Source organism: Schizophyllum commune, assembly GCF_000143185.2.
Source record: "Schizophyllum commune H4-8 unplaced genomic scaffold SCHCOscaffold_13, whole genome shotgun sequence".
Classification (NCBI taxonomy): Eukaryota; Fungi; Basidiomycota; class Agaricomycetes; order Agaricales; family Schizophyllaceae; genus Schizophyllum; species Schizophyllum commune.
Window position 1 is genome coordinate 304,403 of NW_026089550.1, and position 14,887 is coordinate 319,289.

The following is a 14,887-nucleotide window of genomic DNA, read 5'->3' on the forward strand; positions in this document are numbered from 1 at the left end:
TTCGTCCTATCATCCTCGGTGTCGACGTCAAGTCGTAATGACAGTAGCTCCAGCCAGCTCAATACATCGTGTACCGCTGGTCGATTGCGGCCCTGCCTGTCCCTCGCGACACTTTCAGTCTTAAGGCTATCTCGAACGCCACGTCCAGCTATCTGTTCGCGAGCGGATTATGGCATGGGGCGCAGCCTAACCGATGACGATGGCAGGCTGTATTGGCAGACTGCATCAACGACGAGCTAGACGTTCGGTAGCCTGCTGCGTGCTTCCCTCTTCCTCCCCCAAAGACTCTCCCTCTTCATGGCACATTCATCCAGTCTCGAGAGCACCGACAAGAGTGTATCCGAGCTTACAGAGGCAATGAAGGACTACGGTATTGACTCCCTAGTGGAGAAGCGCCTCAGACGAAAGCTCGACTGGCGGTGCGTCTTCCTTGACCCTGAACCGACGCCCTCTCGACTAACCGATCTTCGTAGAATACTCCCTATAGTCTCCATATGCTACATGTTCCTCTTTCTGGATGTGAGTCCGCCATTACCAGATGGCCATTCGGTGTATCTGACCCTTGCACTAGCGCACAGTCAGTGCATTTCTAGATCGCTCTAAGGCTCGCTGATCGCACCTCAGAATGTCGGGAACGCGAAGTACGTCGTCCGTGCATCGCATGTCTCTTAACTGACACTCGATAGGTCTGCGGGACTCGCTGAAGATCTGCAGCTGGGAACCTACGACTGTACGTCTATATTATTCGACCCTGACGTCTGGTTAGTCGCTCATGTGTACCTTCCCAGTCAACATCGGCGCGAGCCTGGTACGCTATCCCAATACCACTTCCTTCACCTTTTCGTCACTCACACTCTGCCAGTTCTACATTGCCTACATGATATGTGAAGTTCCCTTCGCCCTCCTCATCAAGAAAGTTGGCTTTCACCTGGTTCCTATCTCGTACGTCGTCCTTTGGCTTCCCCGCTAACTCAACCATCGTGTACTCATCCATTTCAGCATCGTCGCCTTCGGTGCCGTCACCATTGCCAGCGCGTTCATTCACAACAAGGCCGGCTTCTACGCCACGCGAGTCTTCCTTGGGATTAGTGAGGCGGTATGCTATCCGGGGATCAGGTACGTACTCGCTGGCTCGATTTCTCCATCGCTCAGCGATGGGTTCAATGACTGGTGCTCCATGCCAGACGTGCGCCTGCAATACATTCGTCACGTGCTGATATGGAACTGACAGCTATCTCCTCTCGCGCTACTACCGGCGCCATGAGCTGACGAGCCGCGTCGGATGCTTCATGCTCGTCGCTGCGGGAGGTGCTGGAGGATGTGCGTCAAGTAACCCATTCACTCTCGCCGTATGCTTACGTCTATCTCCCCAGTCGGCGGACTCCTCGCTGCGGGTCTATTGAGCGTCAGTCATATCGGGAGCCGCCACTCGTGGCAGAATATATTCCTTGTTGGTAAGAGGGCTCGTCCGCCTGCCGTTGCTCAAAGCTGAGCGCTGCTTCCAGAGGGCATACTTACCGCCGCTTGCGGGCTCACCATGCTCTTTATTTTCCCGGCGGACCCGGAGCGCACGCACATGCTTACGGAGGAGGAGCGCAAATTAGCGATAGCGCGCCTGTATGCGGATCAGCCGTCGGTCAGTCGAGCTCGTCTTGACGTGATTTTGATACTTGGCTAACGGCTACGCATAGATCGCTGTGACGAAGGAGCGGACGACATGGTCCCTTGTTAAGCGTGGCATATTCAGTCCGACGACGTTGGCTTGTAGCTGGTGAGCCTTTGTGACCTCCCGTTGGCCGTATGCTGACGCGGTGATATTCGTAGGTTTTTCATCACTACAAACATCTCCGTACAGGGGCTCGGCGTCTTCCTGTTAGTGATTAAGTATTGTTGTCTTCGCCCTTGTGATCCACGCATATTCTAGTCCATCGATATTGAAGCTCGACTACCCGAACGTGTCGACGGTGCATATCCAGCTGTTGATCGTTCCGGTGTACATGTGCGTCGCGATCTTGCTATTGCACCTGCCAATTCTGATAAGTAATTTCTCACCTCAACAACAGCGTGGCCATGACCATCGCCCTCGCATGCGCCGCCGGGTGCGTCAAATATCGTGTCCACTGGCCATTCATGCTGCTTAGCGGCGCTCTGTGCTTGACCGGATGTACGTTCTAAGTGCAGACCGATGCTTGATTCAACCGTTCACGTGGCCAACAGACACCATCTCGCTCGCCGTACCTCAGACGGCAGCAAAGGCGCGCTACGCGGCGTGCTTTCTCAGTTTGACAGGCGGATTCGTACGTCGACTCGCTACAGTCTTCGGCTACCGCTCAAGGCCGAACTACACAGATCTCAGGACCCATAGCCGTCGGCTGGGCGGCTGCAAATTCGTCGCCAGATACAATTCGCGCCATGGTAGGTGCCGTCGTCACCGGCATCGGGAATATTGGTGCGATTTTCACAATTCTCGTCCGTGCAAATCGCGTACTCAAACTCTTCCTTCGCCTATTCACCCCTCAGGCGCCATCGCAGGTATCTGGGCCTACGTCGCTACAGACGCGCCGACCGGCTACCATAAGGGCAATTCGTTCAACGTCGCGATGGCGGCTTCGCTCTGCGTCTGCTGCGTCGGACTGGCTCTGTATCAGAGGGGCGAGAATGCGAGGCGCGAGAGGGGTGGGAGGGACTATCGGTTGGGGCGGGAAGGGGTGGAGCGGTGAGTGATCAGGAAGGGTTGTGGCGGATGGATGACGGAGCTGATGAGATGATGCAGATTGGGGAACCTTCATCCGGCTTTCCGATATATGACCTGATAGATGCTACGCCTGCGAGGACTTATTTAAAGACGTGACGAAGGCTTTCAAGGGCAGCATGTTCGCCGAGCAAATGCGCGGACGATATGACATTATGTATACGCGCGAACGAGTTCGTTAACGATGCGTATGCAATATGTCGCCAGGCTGTGACGGTACCAGCCAAGGAAGGATCTGAAACTCGAATTGCCCAAGGTGTGATTTTTACAAATATAGATGACAGAAAATGGACCAGCCTTCGAGAGTCTCTTACGACGACAGCCGCATTGTTGCTGCAAGTGTACATGAGACTCTATCAACCGAAGGACGACATAAACACACCTCAAGAGGCCAAATTTCTTGCGACTGGTCGTTGGAGGGAGAAGTCGTATCTGAATGGCAGAGTGACCTGCAAGCTCGTTTCCCCCGCGTAGCGGAGCCAGGCCGCGATGCTCGCAATGTGTGGGCCTTCGAAGTTGACCTCACGTGTATCCTCGAGGTTCACTTGTCGGTCCATCGCCGTTAAGCTTCTGTCGTCCTCTGTCCCCTTCCCTTCGCCTTCGTCTGGCGCTCCCTCAGTCGCGCCATCTGCAAGAGTGGAGCTGCCATCATCTTCGTCTTCCAACGTCCAGCCGAAATTTCCATCCGGCGTTGGAGGATTGCTGAGCTCCACCACTACGAGCACCGACTTCGGGTTCGGACTATCTACCCGTCGCGTGACGGTGCGCGTGATCGCCTCGAGGATTTTGTCTTCATTGCGCTTCACTACATGGAACGCAAGCTCGATGGCGAAAACCGTATCGGCGAGAGTGACACCATCTAGCAAACACCCGTCAAGTCATCCAATGTCAAGGGCGAATGGGCGACGGAACGATTGGACTGGACTCGGAAGACCGAATGAGAATTGCTTACCTTCGAAAGTCCACACGCGGCCCGTTCTGCTGCAATCATTCCGATGACTGCTCTTCCAATGTTCGCGTTGGCACTTCTTCGAGCAGTAGAACACCTCCCCACATGGACATGCGCGCACCTCCCCCTCGTGGGCGTCCTGAGATCATGAAATAAGATCGACAATATGCGCACAGGTCATAACATCTCACCGTGTTTGTATTGCTGCAGGGTATTAGGCGTTTCCAGGCGTTCGATTCCCTCCAGCTTGTATACTGTTGCCACAGCACCCGGTACGTCGACAGAAGGCTCTTGAAGCGGTTCTCGATGAACGTCCGACGTTCATCGGGTTGCTCTATAGGATGCAAGAGATTGCTGTGCCGACGATGAAAGGCGCGGAGTGTGCCAAGCATCGTGAGGCTGTCCTCGAGGTGCTGAACGGAGTTGCTGGAGAGCTCCTCTCCTTTCCCCCAAGCACGCTCTACGTCGAACAGCACGTCGTACACGCCAGATCGAATGGCGCGGCGCAGGTTCGTGGGGCGCAACGCTAGGCAGACAAGGCCGTCAAGTATAAGGGTTGCGGACTCCGACATCAGTATCATGCTCTCATTGTCGGGCTGATCGAGAGCGCGTCGGTACCCCGTGATGATGGACTGGAAGAAGCAGTGGGGCGCAGTGATCCCAATAAACTCTGGGCTCTGCAGCACGCCTGCCACCAGCCCAAATTGGTCCTTCCAGACATATTCCCATCCGCTTTCCATGTTAACGCTACGGAGGAACGCAGTCTGTTCCGAGATGAGGCGGAGGATACGGCGATGGTGTCCGCCGACCATGTGGAGCAGGCGCGCGACGATGTAGTCTTCACCTCCGTCCGTGGCGGCGAGCCCGTCAAAGATTGCGACTGCAGATACGGTGATAGCACACAGGGTTGTCGATATTTCTTCGCTATATTTCAGGAGGTAGCGCGGATAGTGTAACCATAGATCCATCACTAGTGTAATAACGTGCGGGTCTTTCCACGCAAGCTGAATCAAGTCGTCCGTCTTCATAGCGATACTGGAGAATAGTTTGGAGATGGGTGCAACCATCTGAGCGTAGGTAGGACACTTCGGCGTAGGGATGAGCCTGTCATTCATGGGGTGCACAAGATCGACCCAGCGAAGCATCGTTGCAAGCTCGACTGGTTTTGTCTCGCGTATGGACACGTATTCCGGTCGGCCTGAGACTTCCATATACAGCGCGTATGTTATCATGGCCCGCGTCATGACGTTCGCTTGTGAGCCGTCCATCGCCCATGGGAGATCTGGACGCAGGTAGTCGTCGTCCAGTACTCGAAACGTGGTCCCACCTCGCAGGAGAGCTTTGACCCTGTAGAGGGAGGATCTGCGCGCTGCAACGGAAGCCTCTGCTTCAACCATCCCCAATAACTCCTTCCTAAGGGCGTCGAGGTCGTCTAGATAGTCTTCGTACTGGCGTACGAGGACCTCTGGATCGAGACTCAGATTGTGGGCCATGTCGAGGAAGAGCTCTGAGTCAAGCCGTCACGGTGAGAAAGCAGTCACTTATCATGGGCATAGTGTACGCTCGACTCACCTCTGGCATACGGGTTGCTACAAGCTCATCGATCTCAGATGATATCGACGTCGCCGCTTGAGTTCAGAGTTCTCGGCGCTCGCCGAACCTATGCATTCAATCTGTTTACCAGCGTCGTTACAATCATACAATGGCCACATGTGCAGCTTGGTTCTTGCCATCATCGCAGCATCGGCATCTTCCGCATACTCTGCTTTGCGGCTTAGCCGAGTGACCGATTCGACTTGCTGATCCAGTCGAAAGGAAATCTCGGACTCATCTTGGACCTAGTGCCTGGCTCCGAGGAGAAATTCTATCCGAGTTTGACGGCTATTTGCTCTACTGTTCTTATTCGTCATCACATCGAGAATTCTACGCACATTCAGGTGCTTTGCGGAATACGAGAGCGTCACAGTCTGAGTACGCCTACGGGATTCCCGCACATCTCGTCCGTCACCAGTGCTTGATACAAAGGCATAGACGCGTAGACGGTACGCTCATGCTATTCGACCGACCTTATTCGAAAAACTGATAGAGCCATTCTCTGTAGCCCTTTCTCATGGTCAACCTGACTCGGGAGACCAAGGACGCCTACGTACGACAGTATGAAGGATACTTGGAAGACCTCAACACGTTCAAGGCGGAGCTGCGACGGATGCTCGCGCAGACATCTGTCGTGTCTCGCAGACCGGCTTTGCTGAAGCTGAAAGCCATTCTAGCTAAGGGAACCGCCTTCAAACTGCTAGACGAGGACTTCCTGCGTCCAGATCTCCCATGGGAGATGGATGGCTTCCAAGTGGACGTCCTGACTCAGGCCATGTCCGCGTATTCGCTGTACATCGAGGTCTCGAGTCTGCCGGAATACTCGTCCTTGCGAGCGACGAAACCAATGGAGCTCGCCGACGTGTTCCGCTGGATCGACATCGTGCACCCCATGAACGGCAGGCTGATACCCACGCCGGAGAAGCCCACCTACGGCGCAATGGTCACGTCCATCGCGGGCCTGCTCTCCAGCATCACCCGGAAGAAGGACGGCGACTTCGCGCAGCTCGCCTGGAAGGATCCGCATGCCATCACCCTCGTGATGGACCTGTGGCTATACTACCCGCGCTACCTCCAGCACTACAGCGAGGACCTCACGGAGACCGCGACGACCATCACCGTGTCCGCGCTCGCCACCCTCGAGAACTTGGCCGCTACGGAGGATGGTGAAAAGTACTTCGTCACGCGCTTACTCGCCATGGTCGGCGGACGCCCCAGCCGCATCCTGCGCCTCATCGCAGAGCAGACGGCCTTCCTCGACAGTATCAACATTAAGAGCAGGTGGAGCTTCGTCTGGAAGATCCACTATGCGCTCGTGGACCAGCTGTCGGAGAGCTCCGAGTTTCTCGGCGTCGACGCGCCCCTCTGCTTCTTCGAGTCCATCGTCGTTGGCTGGCGGCGCTGCCTGGAGAAGCCAACGGACGAGAACATGGCCGCCGCCGCGGAGCAGGCGACGAACGCCGTCGGCAATTTCATCATGATGGCGCTGAGCACGACCAACCTGCGCCGCGCCATCCGCGCTGGCGTGTACGACGCGTTCTTCGATGTACAGCGCGCGTGGGGAAAGGAGAAGAAGGAAAGCGCGCTCTACGGTGGCATTGCGCAGCATCTTGCGAACAGCCTCACGATAGCCAGCATCCTCCGCGCCTTCCATCGACGGAACGCGGACCTTCTACAGCCTCCAGAAAAACCCGACGCGCGCCGATCATTCATTGAAAAGCGCTTCGAGAGCCTGCTGTCTACGTATAGGATTATGTGGCAGCAGTATACGGATGCGAGAAAAGCACCCACCTGGAAGCGCTTGTTCCCATGCAACAACGTGCACGCTGTATGTTAAATAGCATCTCCATCGCGAACTTGCTTAGCTGACCCAGTTGATTACAGGACGTTCACGAGGCAGAGGTGCGCGCGTGCGCGTGCGGCCAGGCTTTCTACTGCTCGAAGAAGTGTCAACGCGAGCACTGGAAGGCCAGCCATCGGGAGACTTGCTGGCATCAGGACGGCGTATGGGGCTTTGAAGGTATAGTAATTTCACTCGCCGTCCACCTCGGTTATCTCTTCGTGTTCAGTAGTGGCGCTGACCCGGAATCCCGTAGGTGATATAACGCTTGACGATGCGATCTTTCTTTTCGAGTCTGCGCTTCGCGTGATCAAGCGCAACGAGGATAAGATGGCAAAGGATCTCGCGCATACGGAATATCCGGATAGTCCACTCATCATGGTCGATCTCGCCACGTCTCCGTCGCCGGACGGGAATTTTGAGTGGACGTTGGACGAGGATGCGAGCGACTTGTCCACTGACTCGGACTGGTCTACCGATGATGGAGGCAGCGAAGACGACGAGGAAGCCGGAATGGGTGAGGTGGAAGCGAGTGGAACGCAGGCCAGGGATGAGGCAGCGGCGAAGGACCAAAGAGGGCACGTGGACGAGGACGAGGGACCACACGTCGCTACAATTTCCGTCGCGTACTGCGTTGGGGAGGTGTATCCGGACGAGAAGTTGCCCTTCAGGTACGACTTCGCTCTCAGGCGCCTCCTGGCGAGGGATTGAGGTATCAGACGTGCGTCTCGTTGTATATCTCTGGCGGTATCGCACTTGTTACCGAGAGATTGAAGCGCCGCCGTGCTGATCTAAAGTGGTGACGCTACATATGGCAAAATATACTAACTAGATATCATTCCGCCTAGCGGCTGTCGGATCATCCATTCCTCGGGCCTCAGAAACTTCAACTTTCAGCGCGGGCTCGTGGTACAGTAGTAGCACGTTCACTTAGCACAAAGAGTAATGCCTGCATCGTTATCATTGAATCTGCACTGAGGTAAACATGAGGAAGTGGGTATATGATCGGCGTCCTAGTAGATAGATGGATCACGGTGAATAGCGTAGCGTAATGCATCACAGCGGCTAGCACAGTGTAGCGCACCACGGCGGGTAGCATGATAGATATTGACGGCCTTCGCGCCTACTTCTTCTCGTCTTCCGGTCTACGAATGGGTCGGATGGCGTAGGGATTCAGAAGTTGGCCGTTCATGAAGTCCTCCACGGTGCCTTGCTCGCTTGCGGGGACTGTATATTGGGGCGCATCAGTGAACGGTGGAAGCATGAATAACCGGGGGGAAACATAAGTAACCAAGGGGCGTACAGGCATCCCAGAGGACGCACAAACAACCAGGGAAGCACAGGCGACCAGAGAACGCAGGAACATAACCCAGCCCGCAGTAATATAACGAAACGCAGAAATATCACAAGACACGCACCGTACTCGTACCCCTCCGGCGCAGGCTGCGAGCTATGCCGCCACTGTGCCGCAGAAAGCCGCAGCGCGAGCGACGCGCGCGGGCCGGGTTCGATGGGCTCAGGCATGATGTCTGCGTAGCGTAGGCGCCTGGGTGGGCCTTGCGAGGGCGGTGACTTCGGCGGTGAGGGTACGCGCGAAGATGCAGACTGCGTAGGTGACTTCGGCGGCGACTGTGCTAACGATCTTTGCGGCGAAGGCATACGCGCAGCAGAGCGCACGGACGGCGTCGAAGACGTGGCTCGTGGCTGGCCTCGCACGATGACCGGCAGCGCAGTAGAGCTCACCTCTGACTTCGCGCCCGCCGAGCGCACAGAGCCGGAAGCACTGGACAGCCCTGGAAGCGCGTCAAAATACTGACTAGATGAGACACGAGGAAGACCTACGTTCGATGAACTTCGACCCTTCCTTGCCGAGTTTGGGGCGCACCGGAGGCGGCACAGGCAAGATAGTCTCGGCGCTGACAGGTCTGCTCCCTAGCAGCGGGAAGTTTCCACTGGTCAATGACATCGTGTTCGAATCCCGCGGAGAGAAATCTGCGATATAATTTGTGAGCGGCGCGAAAGAGGGAGATTCAAGGCAACGCACGCTCATGGAACCGAGTCTCCTTCCCTTCAATGAGCATTGGGGCGCGGAGGTGGTGCTCGCCAGTCGAGCGGTGAAGTGATTCGGTCTCCGTTGTGTGGGTTGATGCGGACGAGTGGTCGGATGAAGATGTTGACACCCGAGGGTCATCTGAAGAGCGCCTGCGCTCTTCTTGTGCGAGCGATTCCACGTCCGCTGCGGTTACGAGATAGAAGGAGTCGTCTGTGAAGGAAAGTCAGAAGAGATGACGAGGGTCGCTTACTGAAGCATCTGTTACTCACTACTTGACGCAGCTGGCGACGCCGCTGAAGGCAAGGCTGCAGTGTGAACTGGTTTGCGCTTCTTCACCAGCTTCCTGGGTGGCGAGCTAGGCGCTGAGTGAGAGAGTGCGTTGAGCTTCATAAAGGACAACAAGCGAAAAGTTCACTGACTAGGAGATCTTGGCGACTTTGCGCGACTCGGAGGCCGAGACATAATTGCCTTCAAAAGTGGCGCGCGAAGGAGTAACCGCGCGTAGGAGTAGAGAGGCAGGAGCAAAGCGTAGCAAAGTGACCAAATCAAAAGGGTATAAGGGCGAAAAGACCATGTCTCGTGGTTTGGGCCGGTTCGTCCAGGAGTAGAACAATGGGAAAAAGAACAATAGGCTGAAAATTACGAGGCGGCCAGTGCCAGAGCATCAGGAAACACCGATTCAAAGGCCTGCCGAGTCAGCCACAGGAACGGTGAAAGTGCGAGGGCGGTCTATGCCGAGAGCTTTCCGGGTATAATCATGGCGAGATCCAAGATTTGAACATGCGACAGTTGTGTACGACTAGGGACGCAGCCAAACAAGGCAAAGCTGGAACTCGGCAAACGCCGAAAACGGATATTTCGGCAGAGCTGTGGCGAAGACTAGCGGTCTATCGTTCCAAAGCAGAGAATTAGACCTGGATACTAAGTATTCTGGCAGCCACCAATCGGAAGATCATCCAGCTGTACGCTGCAACGAGTAGCGCAGCCGCTTTACCTTGCGCACGCGCGCGAGGACGCCTACAGAATAGCAGTGAGCATTTGTCAATCTGTTAGTAAGAAGCGCGTACCCTTGGCATTTCAATCCGTTGCGACGGGGCGCTTGAGAGAGAAATCGTACTCGAAGGGCAGTTCCTCATCAGGATACACCTCCCCCACGCAGTACGCGACGGATATTGCAGCGATGTGCGGACCCTCGTTTCCATCGCCCTTGTCCAAGTGCCTTTCTCGATTCTCTGCTTTCTTGTACATGTCCTGCGCCACATCCGCTTCCACTCCATCATCCTCGTCTTCTTCATTCTCACCGCCGTCTTCATCGGTAGACCAATCCTCGTCACAGGACAAATCGCTCAATTCTTCGTCCAGAGTCCACTCGAAATTCCCGTCTGGGGTCGGAGGAGTTGCGAGATCGACCATAATGAGAGGTCTATCGGGATAGTCCGTGCGCGCGAGATCCTGTGCCATCTTTGCCTCGTCGCGCTCAATCACACGAAGCGCCGACTCGAAGAGGAAGACCGCATCGTCGAGCGTTATGTCTCCTACGGAGTTTGGGTCAGCGTCATTACTTTATACGTAGAGAGCATCCGGACAGGGCGATTTAGAAGGCGAGAGGGATTTTCATACCTTGGAAGCCCCACACACCGTCCTCATGGCAGCAAGAGTCCCGATGACCAGCCTTCCAGTGCTCGCGTTGGCACTTCTTCGAGCAGTAGAAAGCCTGCCCGCACGCGCACGCGCGCACCTCTGCTTCGTGGACGTCCTGCAATCCACTGAGTCAGATACGCAAGTCGGCCATGAAGATGCTATCCGACATACCGCGTGCACGTTGCTACAAGGGAAGGCGCGCTTCCAGGTGGGCGCCCTTCTCGCATCCGTATACTGCTGCCACATGATCCTATACGCGGAGAGCAAGCTCTGGAAGCGTTTCTCGATGAAGGATCGACGCTCGTCGGGGTTTTTAGGAGGATGCAGGAGGTCCGTGTGCCGTCGATGGAAGACGCGGAGGATGCTGGGTATCGTGAAGCTGCTCACAAGATGCTGCGCGATGCCGCCGAAGAGCGCGCTCTCCTTCTTCTCCTTGCCCCACGCGCGCTCGACGTCGAACAGTGCGTCGTACACGCCCGCTCGGATAGCGCGGCGCAGATTCGTCGTGCTCAGCGCCATCATAACGAAGTTGCCGACGGCGCCCTTCGCCTCTTCCGCCGCCGCGGCCAGGTTCTCGTCCTGGGGCTTCTCCAGGCAGCGCCGCCAGCCCACGACGACGGACTCGAAGAAGCAGAGCGGCGCGTCGACGCCGAGAAACTCGGAGCTCTCCGACAGCTGTTCCACGAGCGCGTAGTGGATCTTCCAGACGAAGCTCCACCTGCTTTTGACGTTGATGCTGTCGAGGAAGGCCGTCTGCTCCGCGATGAGGTGCAGGATGCGGCTGGGGCGCCCACCGACCATGGCGAGCAAGCGCGTGACGAAGTACTTCTCGCCGTCCTCTGTGGCGGATAAATTTTCAAGGGTGGCGAGCGCGGACACGGTGATGGTCGTCGCGGTTTCTGTGAGGTCCTCGCTGTAGTGTTGGAGGTAGCGCGGGTAGTATAGCCACAGGTCCATCACGAGCGTGAGGACGTGCGGGTCGTTCCAGGCGAGCTGCGTGAAGTCGCCGTCCTTCTTGCGGGTAATGCTGGAGAGCAGGCCCGCGATGGACGTGACCATGGTGCCGTAGGTGGGCTTCTCCGGCGTGGGTACCAGCCTGTCGTTCATGGGATGTACGACGTCGATCCAGCGGACTATGTCTGCGAGCGCCATCGGTTTCGTCGCTCGTAGGGACGAGTACTCGGGTAGGCTCGAGACCTCGATATACAGAGAATAGGCGGACATGGCCTGCATCAGGACGTCAACTTGGAAGCCATCCATCTCCCATGGGAGATCCGGACGCAGGAAGTCCTCGTCTAGCAGTCGGAAGGCATTTCCTCTAGCTAGAATGGCCTTCACCTTTAGTAGAGCGGGTCTGCGAGACGCTACAGATGTCGGCGCGAGCAAATTTCGCAGCTCCGCCTTGAACGTGTTGAGATCGTCCAGGTATCCTTCATACTGACGAACGTAGGCGTCTTTGCTCTTCCGAGCTAGGTTGGCCATGGAGAGGAACTATGTGGGGGACGCCGAAGGTATGGTGATGGCAGGAATCAAGCAAGCCATGTGGCCGTCCGGCGAGCACCGAGAACTCTCAATTCAGTGTGACGTTGATTTTTTTTTAATTTTTTTTTAAACTCTGCACTTCTATACCGCTACAAGCTAAGGTGAAGCTAAGACGCGGTCCTCCGCCAGTACTCCCTCCATCCGGAAGCCCGGCAGGGCCCTTCGCATACCCGTGGTGATAATCTACAAGTCCCGAGGCTGCTGCTCGTACTGCTGTCCGTCGCGATACTGTGGTTGAGCTAAATGGTGATATAATAGGTAAAAGCACTGTGTGCGTGTGTCGTGTGTCTCGGGGGTGTGACGTTGATAACATCGGTCAAAGGTCGATAACCTGTTCAGACCTGTATTTCGAGACCTGTGTCATATCGGTGAGTGTTGCATATATCCCTCTAATGAGCAACGTTAGCTATCTTGCGCGTGAACAGCTCTCCATCGTTATGGCCGATCGCAGAGACAAGGAAGCGCTCGCACGTCTGTGCAAAGGCTATCTGAACGACCTCAAAACCTTCAAGACAGAGGTATTGAGGCTGCTCGATAAGACTTCCGTAGCAGAGCGCAGGCCCTCAACTGTCAAAGTCAAAGCTATCTTAGGAAGAGGGACCGCATTTCGACTGCTGGACGACGACTTGCTGCGTCCAGAGCTCCCGTGGGAGATGGACGGCTTTCAAGTAGACGTTGTGACGGAGGCCATGGCGGCCTACTCGCTATATACCGAGGCCTCCAACCGTCCAGAATACGCGTCGTTACGCGCGATGAAACCGATGGAGCTGGCCGAGATGTTCCGCTGGGTCGATTGCGTACATCCCATGAATGGCAGGCTCATTCCTACACCGAGTCGACATACATACGGCCCCATCGCCTCATCCATCTCTACCCTGTTCTCCAGCCTCACTCGGAGGCAGGACGACGAGTTCGTGCAGCTCGCGTGGAAGGACCCGCACATCATCGCGCTTGTGATGGACCTGTGGCTGCACTATCCTCGCTACCTACTGCACTACGGTGAAGATCTCTCGGAGACCATTTGCACCATCACCGTGTCCGCGCTCTCTACGTTCAATGGTCTCGCCGCAACTGAGGGGGGCGAAAATTACATCGTCATGCGCCTGCTTGCCATGGTCGGTGGACGCCACCGCCACCGCCACATCCTCCGCCTCGTCTCGGAGCAGGTAGCGTTCCTCGATCGTATCAACATCAAGAGCAAGTATGAATTCGCCTGGAAGCTGCAATTCGCGCTCGTGGCTGCCGTGGTGCAGAGCTCGGAGTTCGTTGGCATCACTGCTCCCCTCTGCTTCTTTCAGTCTCTCATTACAGGATATCAACGCGCCCTGGGCCAGCCCACCGATGAGAGTATGATCGCTCTCTCGGCGGATGCGACCGAAATCCTCGACAATCTTGTCTGCATGGCGACGCACACGACGGATTTACGCCGCGCAATTCGAGCCGGTGTGTACGGAGTGCTCTTCGACGTCGAGCGCACGTGGGGAAAAGGAGATAATCTCTTCAGCGCCTCGGTGAAGCACCTTGAGAGCAGCCTTACGATCGCGAGCATACTCCGCGCCTCTCATCGTCGACACGGTGAAGTGCTGCATCCTCCAGAACAACCCGATGCACGCAGATCATTCATCGAGGACCGCTTCAAGAGCTTGCTCTCGACGTACAGAATGGTGTGGCAGCAGTATACAAAGGCGAAGAGCGTGTCCACTTGGAAGCTCTTGTTTCCCTGCAACAACACGAACGCGGTAGGTCGGATTTCCCGTGCGCTAATCATATGCATTTTGGTCTCACATATATCCTTCAGGTAGTTCACGAGGCGGAGGTGCGCGCATGCCCATGTGGGGAGGCGTTCTACTGCTCGAAGAAGTGCCAACGCGAGCACTGGAAGACCAGCCACCGCGATCAATGCCGTCGAGCGGACGATGTATGGGGTACCCAAGGTACTGTACCTTTTCACTTCATCGCTCGCCGGCTATCCGTACCTTCCTGAAGGTTGACGGCGACTCCATAGGTGATATCACCCTCGGCGATGCGGTCTTTCTCTTTGAGAGTGCGCTTCGCGTAGTAGTGTGCAACGAAGAGAAGATGGCAAAGGAACTCGCGTGCACGCGATGGGTGAACAACCCGAACCCGAAGTCGGGGCTCTTCATGATCGAACTTACCAACCCTACGACGCCACTGGCAGATGGTGACTTCGATTGGACCTTAGACGAGGATTCGGACGACGGTTCCAGTGATGAGGATGACGAGGGCGGTGAAGAAGAAGATGGAGGGGGAGAAACCGGTGCGGCCAATGATGAGCTAAGCTCGCCGCGGAAAGACAGAGGAGTCGAATCGGAGATCGGGCGAACGGACGACTACGAGGGTCCACACATCGCAGCGATCTCGGCCTGGTACTGCATCGGGGAACTATATCCAGAGCAGAAACTGCCCTTCAAGTACGACTTCGCCCTCCGACGTCCCGTCGTGAAGGATTGACGACTCGTGCGTATGTTCACCGCTACTTTATTGTACATTCGATGA

The 14,887-nt window shown here is 56.0% G+C and overlaps 5 protein-coding genes across 5 annotated transcripts; 3 read left to right on the forward strand and 2 right to left on the reverse strand.

The window, feature by feature from the left end:
• Positions 1–297: 297 nt before the first annotated feature.
• SCHCODRAFT_02672577 (MFS general substrate transporter) lies at positions 298–2,813 on the forward strand (the record flags this gene model as incomplete). The annotated part of the gene is made up of 19 exons (XM_003026937.2): positions 298–419; positions 474–519; positions 572–577; positions 625–641; positions 687–730; positions 789–808; positions 863–942; positions 1,000–1,116; positions 1,232–1,320; positions 1,374–1,454; positions 1,506–1,636; positions 1,692–1,771; positions 1,825–1,872; positions 1,925–1,999; positions 2,064–2,164; positions 2,218–2,297; positions 2,350–2,449; positions 2,521–2,716; positions 2,774–2,813. 19 exons carry the CDS (start codon positions 298–300, stop codon positions 2,811–2,813), a joined length of 1,473 nt encoding a protein of 490 aa, XP_003026983.1.
• SCHCODRAFT_02641492 (uncharacterized protein) lies at positions 2,654–5,329 on the reverse strand. Its single transcript, XM_003026841.2, has 6 exons — positions 5,274–5,329; positions 3,893–5,208; positions 3,705–3,840; positions 3,135–3,611; positions 2,774–3,085; positions 2,654–2,716 (listed from the first exon to the last, which is right to left on the reverse strand). Exons 2-4 carry the CDS (start codon positions 5,192–5,194, stop codon positions 3,136–3,138), a joined length of 1,914 nt encoding a protein of 637 aa, XP_003026887.1. The 5' UTR covers positions 5,195–5,208; positions 5,274–5,329; the 3' UTR covers positions 2,654–2,716; positions 2,774–3,085; position 3,135.
• Positions 5,330–5,493: 164 nt separating this feature from the next.
• SCHCODRAFT_02555216 (uncharacterized protein) lies at positions 5,494–7,998 on the forward strand. Its single transcript, XM_003026936.2, has 4 exons — positions 5,494–5,743; positions 5,803–7,122; positions 7,179–7,314; positions 7,391–7,998. Exons 2-4 carry the CDS (start codon positions 5,812–5,814, stop codon positions 7,843–7,845), a joined length of 1,902 nt encoding a protein of 633 aa, XP_003026982.1. The 5' UTR covers positions 5,494–5,743; positions 5,803–5,811; the 3' UTR covers positions 7,846–7,998.
• A 259-nt stretch (positions 7,999–8,257) lies between these two features.
• Positions 8,258–12,310, reverse strand: SCHCODRAFT_02602959 (uncharacterized protein; the record flags this gene model as incomplete). Its single annotated transcript, XM_003026840.1, has 10 exons — positions 8,258–8,361; positions 8,553–8,927; positions 8,977–9,126; positions 9,179–9,397; positions 9,457–9,542; positions 9,607–9,819; positions 10,182–10,204; positions 10,334–10,722; positions 10,808–10,943; positions 11,000–12,310. The coding sequence occupies 10 exons, from the start codon at positions 12,308–12,310 to the stop codon at positions 8,258–8,260; spliced, it is 3,006 nt and encodes a 1,001-aa protein (XP_003026886.1).
• Positions 12,311–12,807: 497 nt separating this feature from the next.
• SCHCODRAFT_02672581 (uncharacterized protein) lies at positions 12,808–14,842 on the forward strand (the record flags this gene model as incomplete). The annotated part of the gene is made up of 3 exons (XM_003026935.1): positions 12,808–14,109; positions 14,169–14,304; positions 14,376–14,842. 3 exons carry the CDS (start codon positions 12,808–12,810, stop codon positions 14,840–14,842), a joined length of 1,905 nt encoding a protein of 634 aa, XP_003026981.1.
• Between the last annotated feature and the right edge of the window lie 45 nt (positions 14,843–14,887).

Coding starts and splice junctions, on each gene's coding strand:
- SCHCODRAFT_02555216 (XM_003026936.2), top strand. CDS start 5,812: ATGGTCAACCTGACTCGGGAGACCAAGGACGCCTACGTACGACAGTAT. Junction 7,123..7,178: donor CATGCAACAACGTGCACGCT/GTATGTTAAATA, acceptor AGTTGATTACAG/GACGTTCACGAGGCAGAGGT. Junction 7,315..7,390: donor CGGCGTATGGGGCTTTGAAG/GTATAGTAATTT, acceptor GGAATCCCGTAG/GTGATATAACGCTTGACGAT.
- SCHCODRAFT_02641492 (XM_003026841.2), bottom strand. CDS start 5,194: ATGGCCCACAATCTGAGTCTCGATCCAGAGGTCCTCGTACGCCAGTAC. Junction 3,841..3,892: donor CCTGCAGCAATACAAACACG/GTGAGATGTTAT, acceptor TCATGATCTCAG/GACGCCCACGAGGGGGAGGT. Junction 3,612..3,704: donor CCGCGTGTGGACTTTCGAAG/GTAAGCAATTCT, acceptor GGTGTTTGCTAG/ATGGTGTCACTCTCGCCGAT.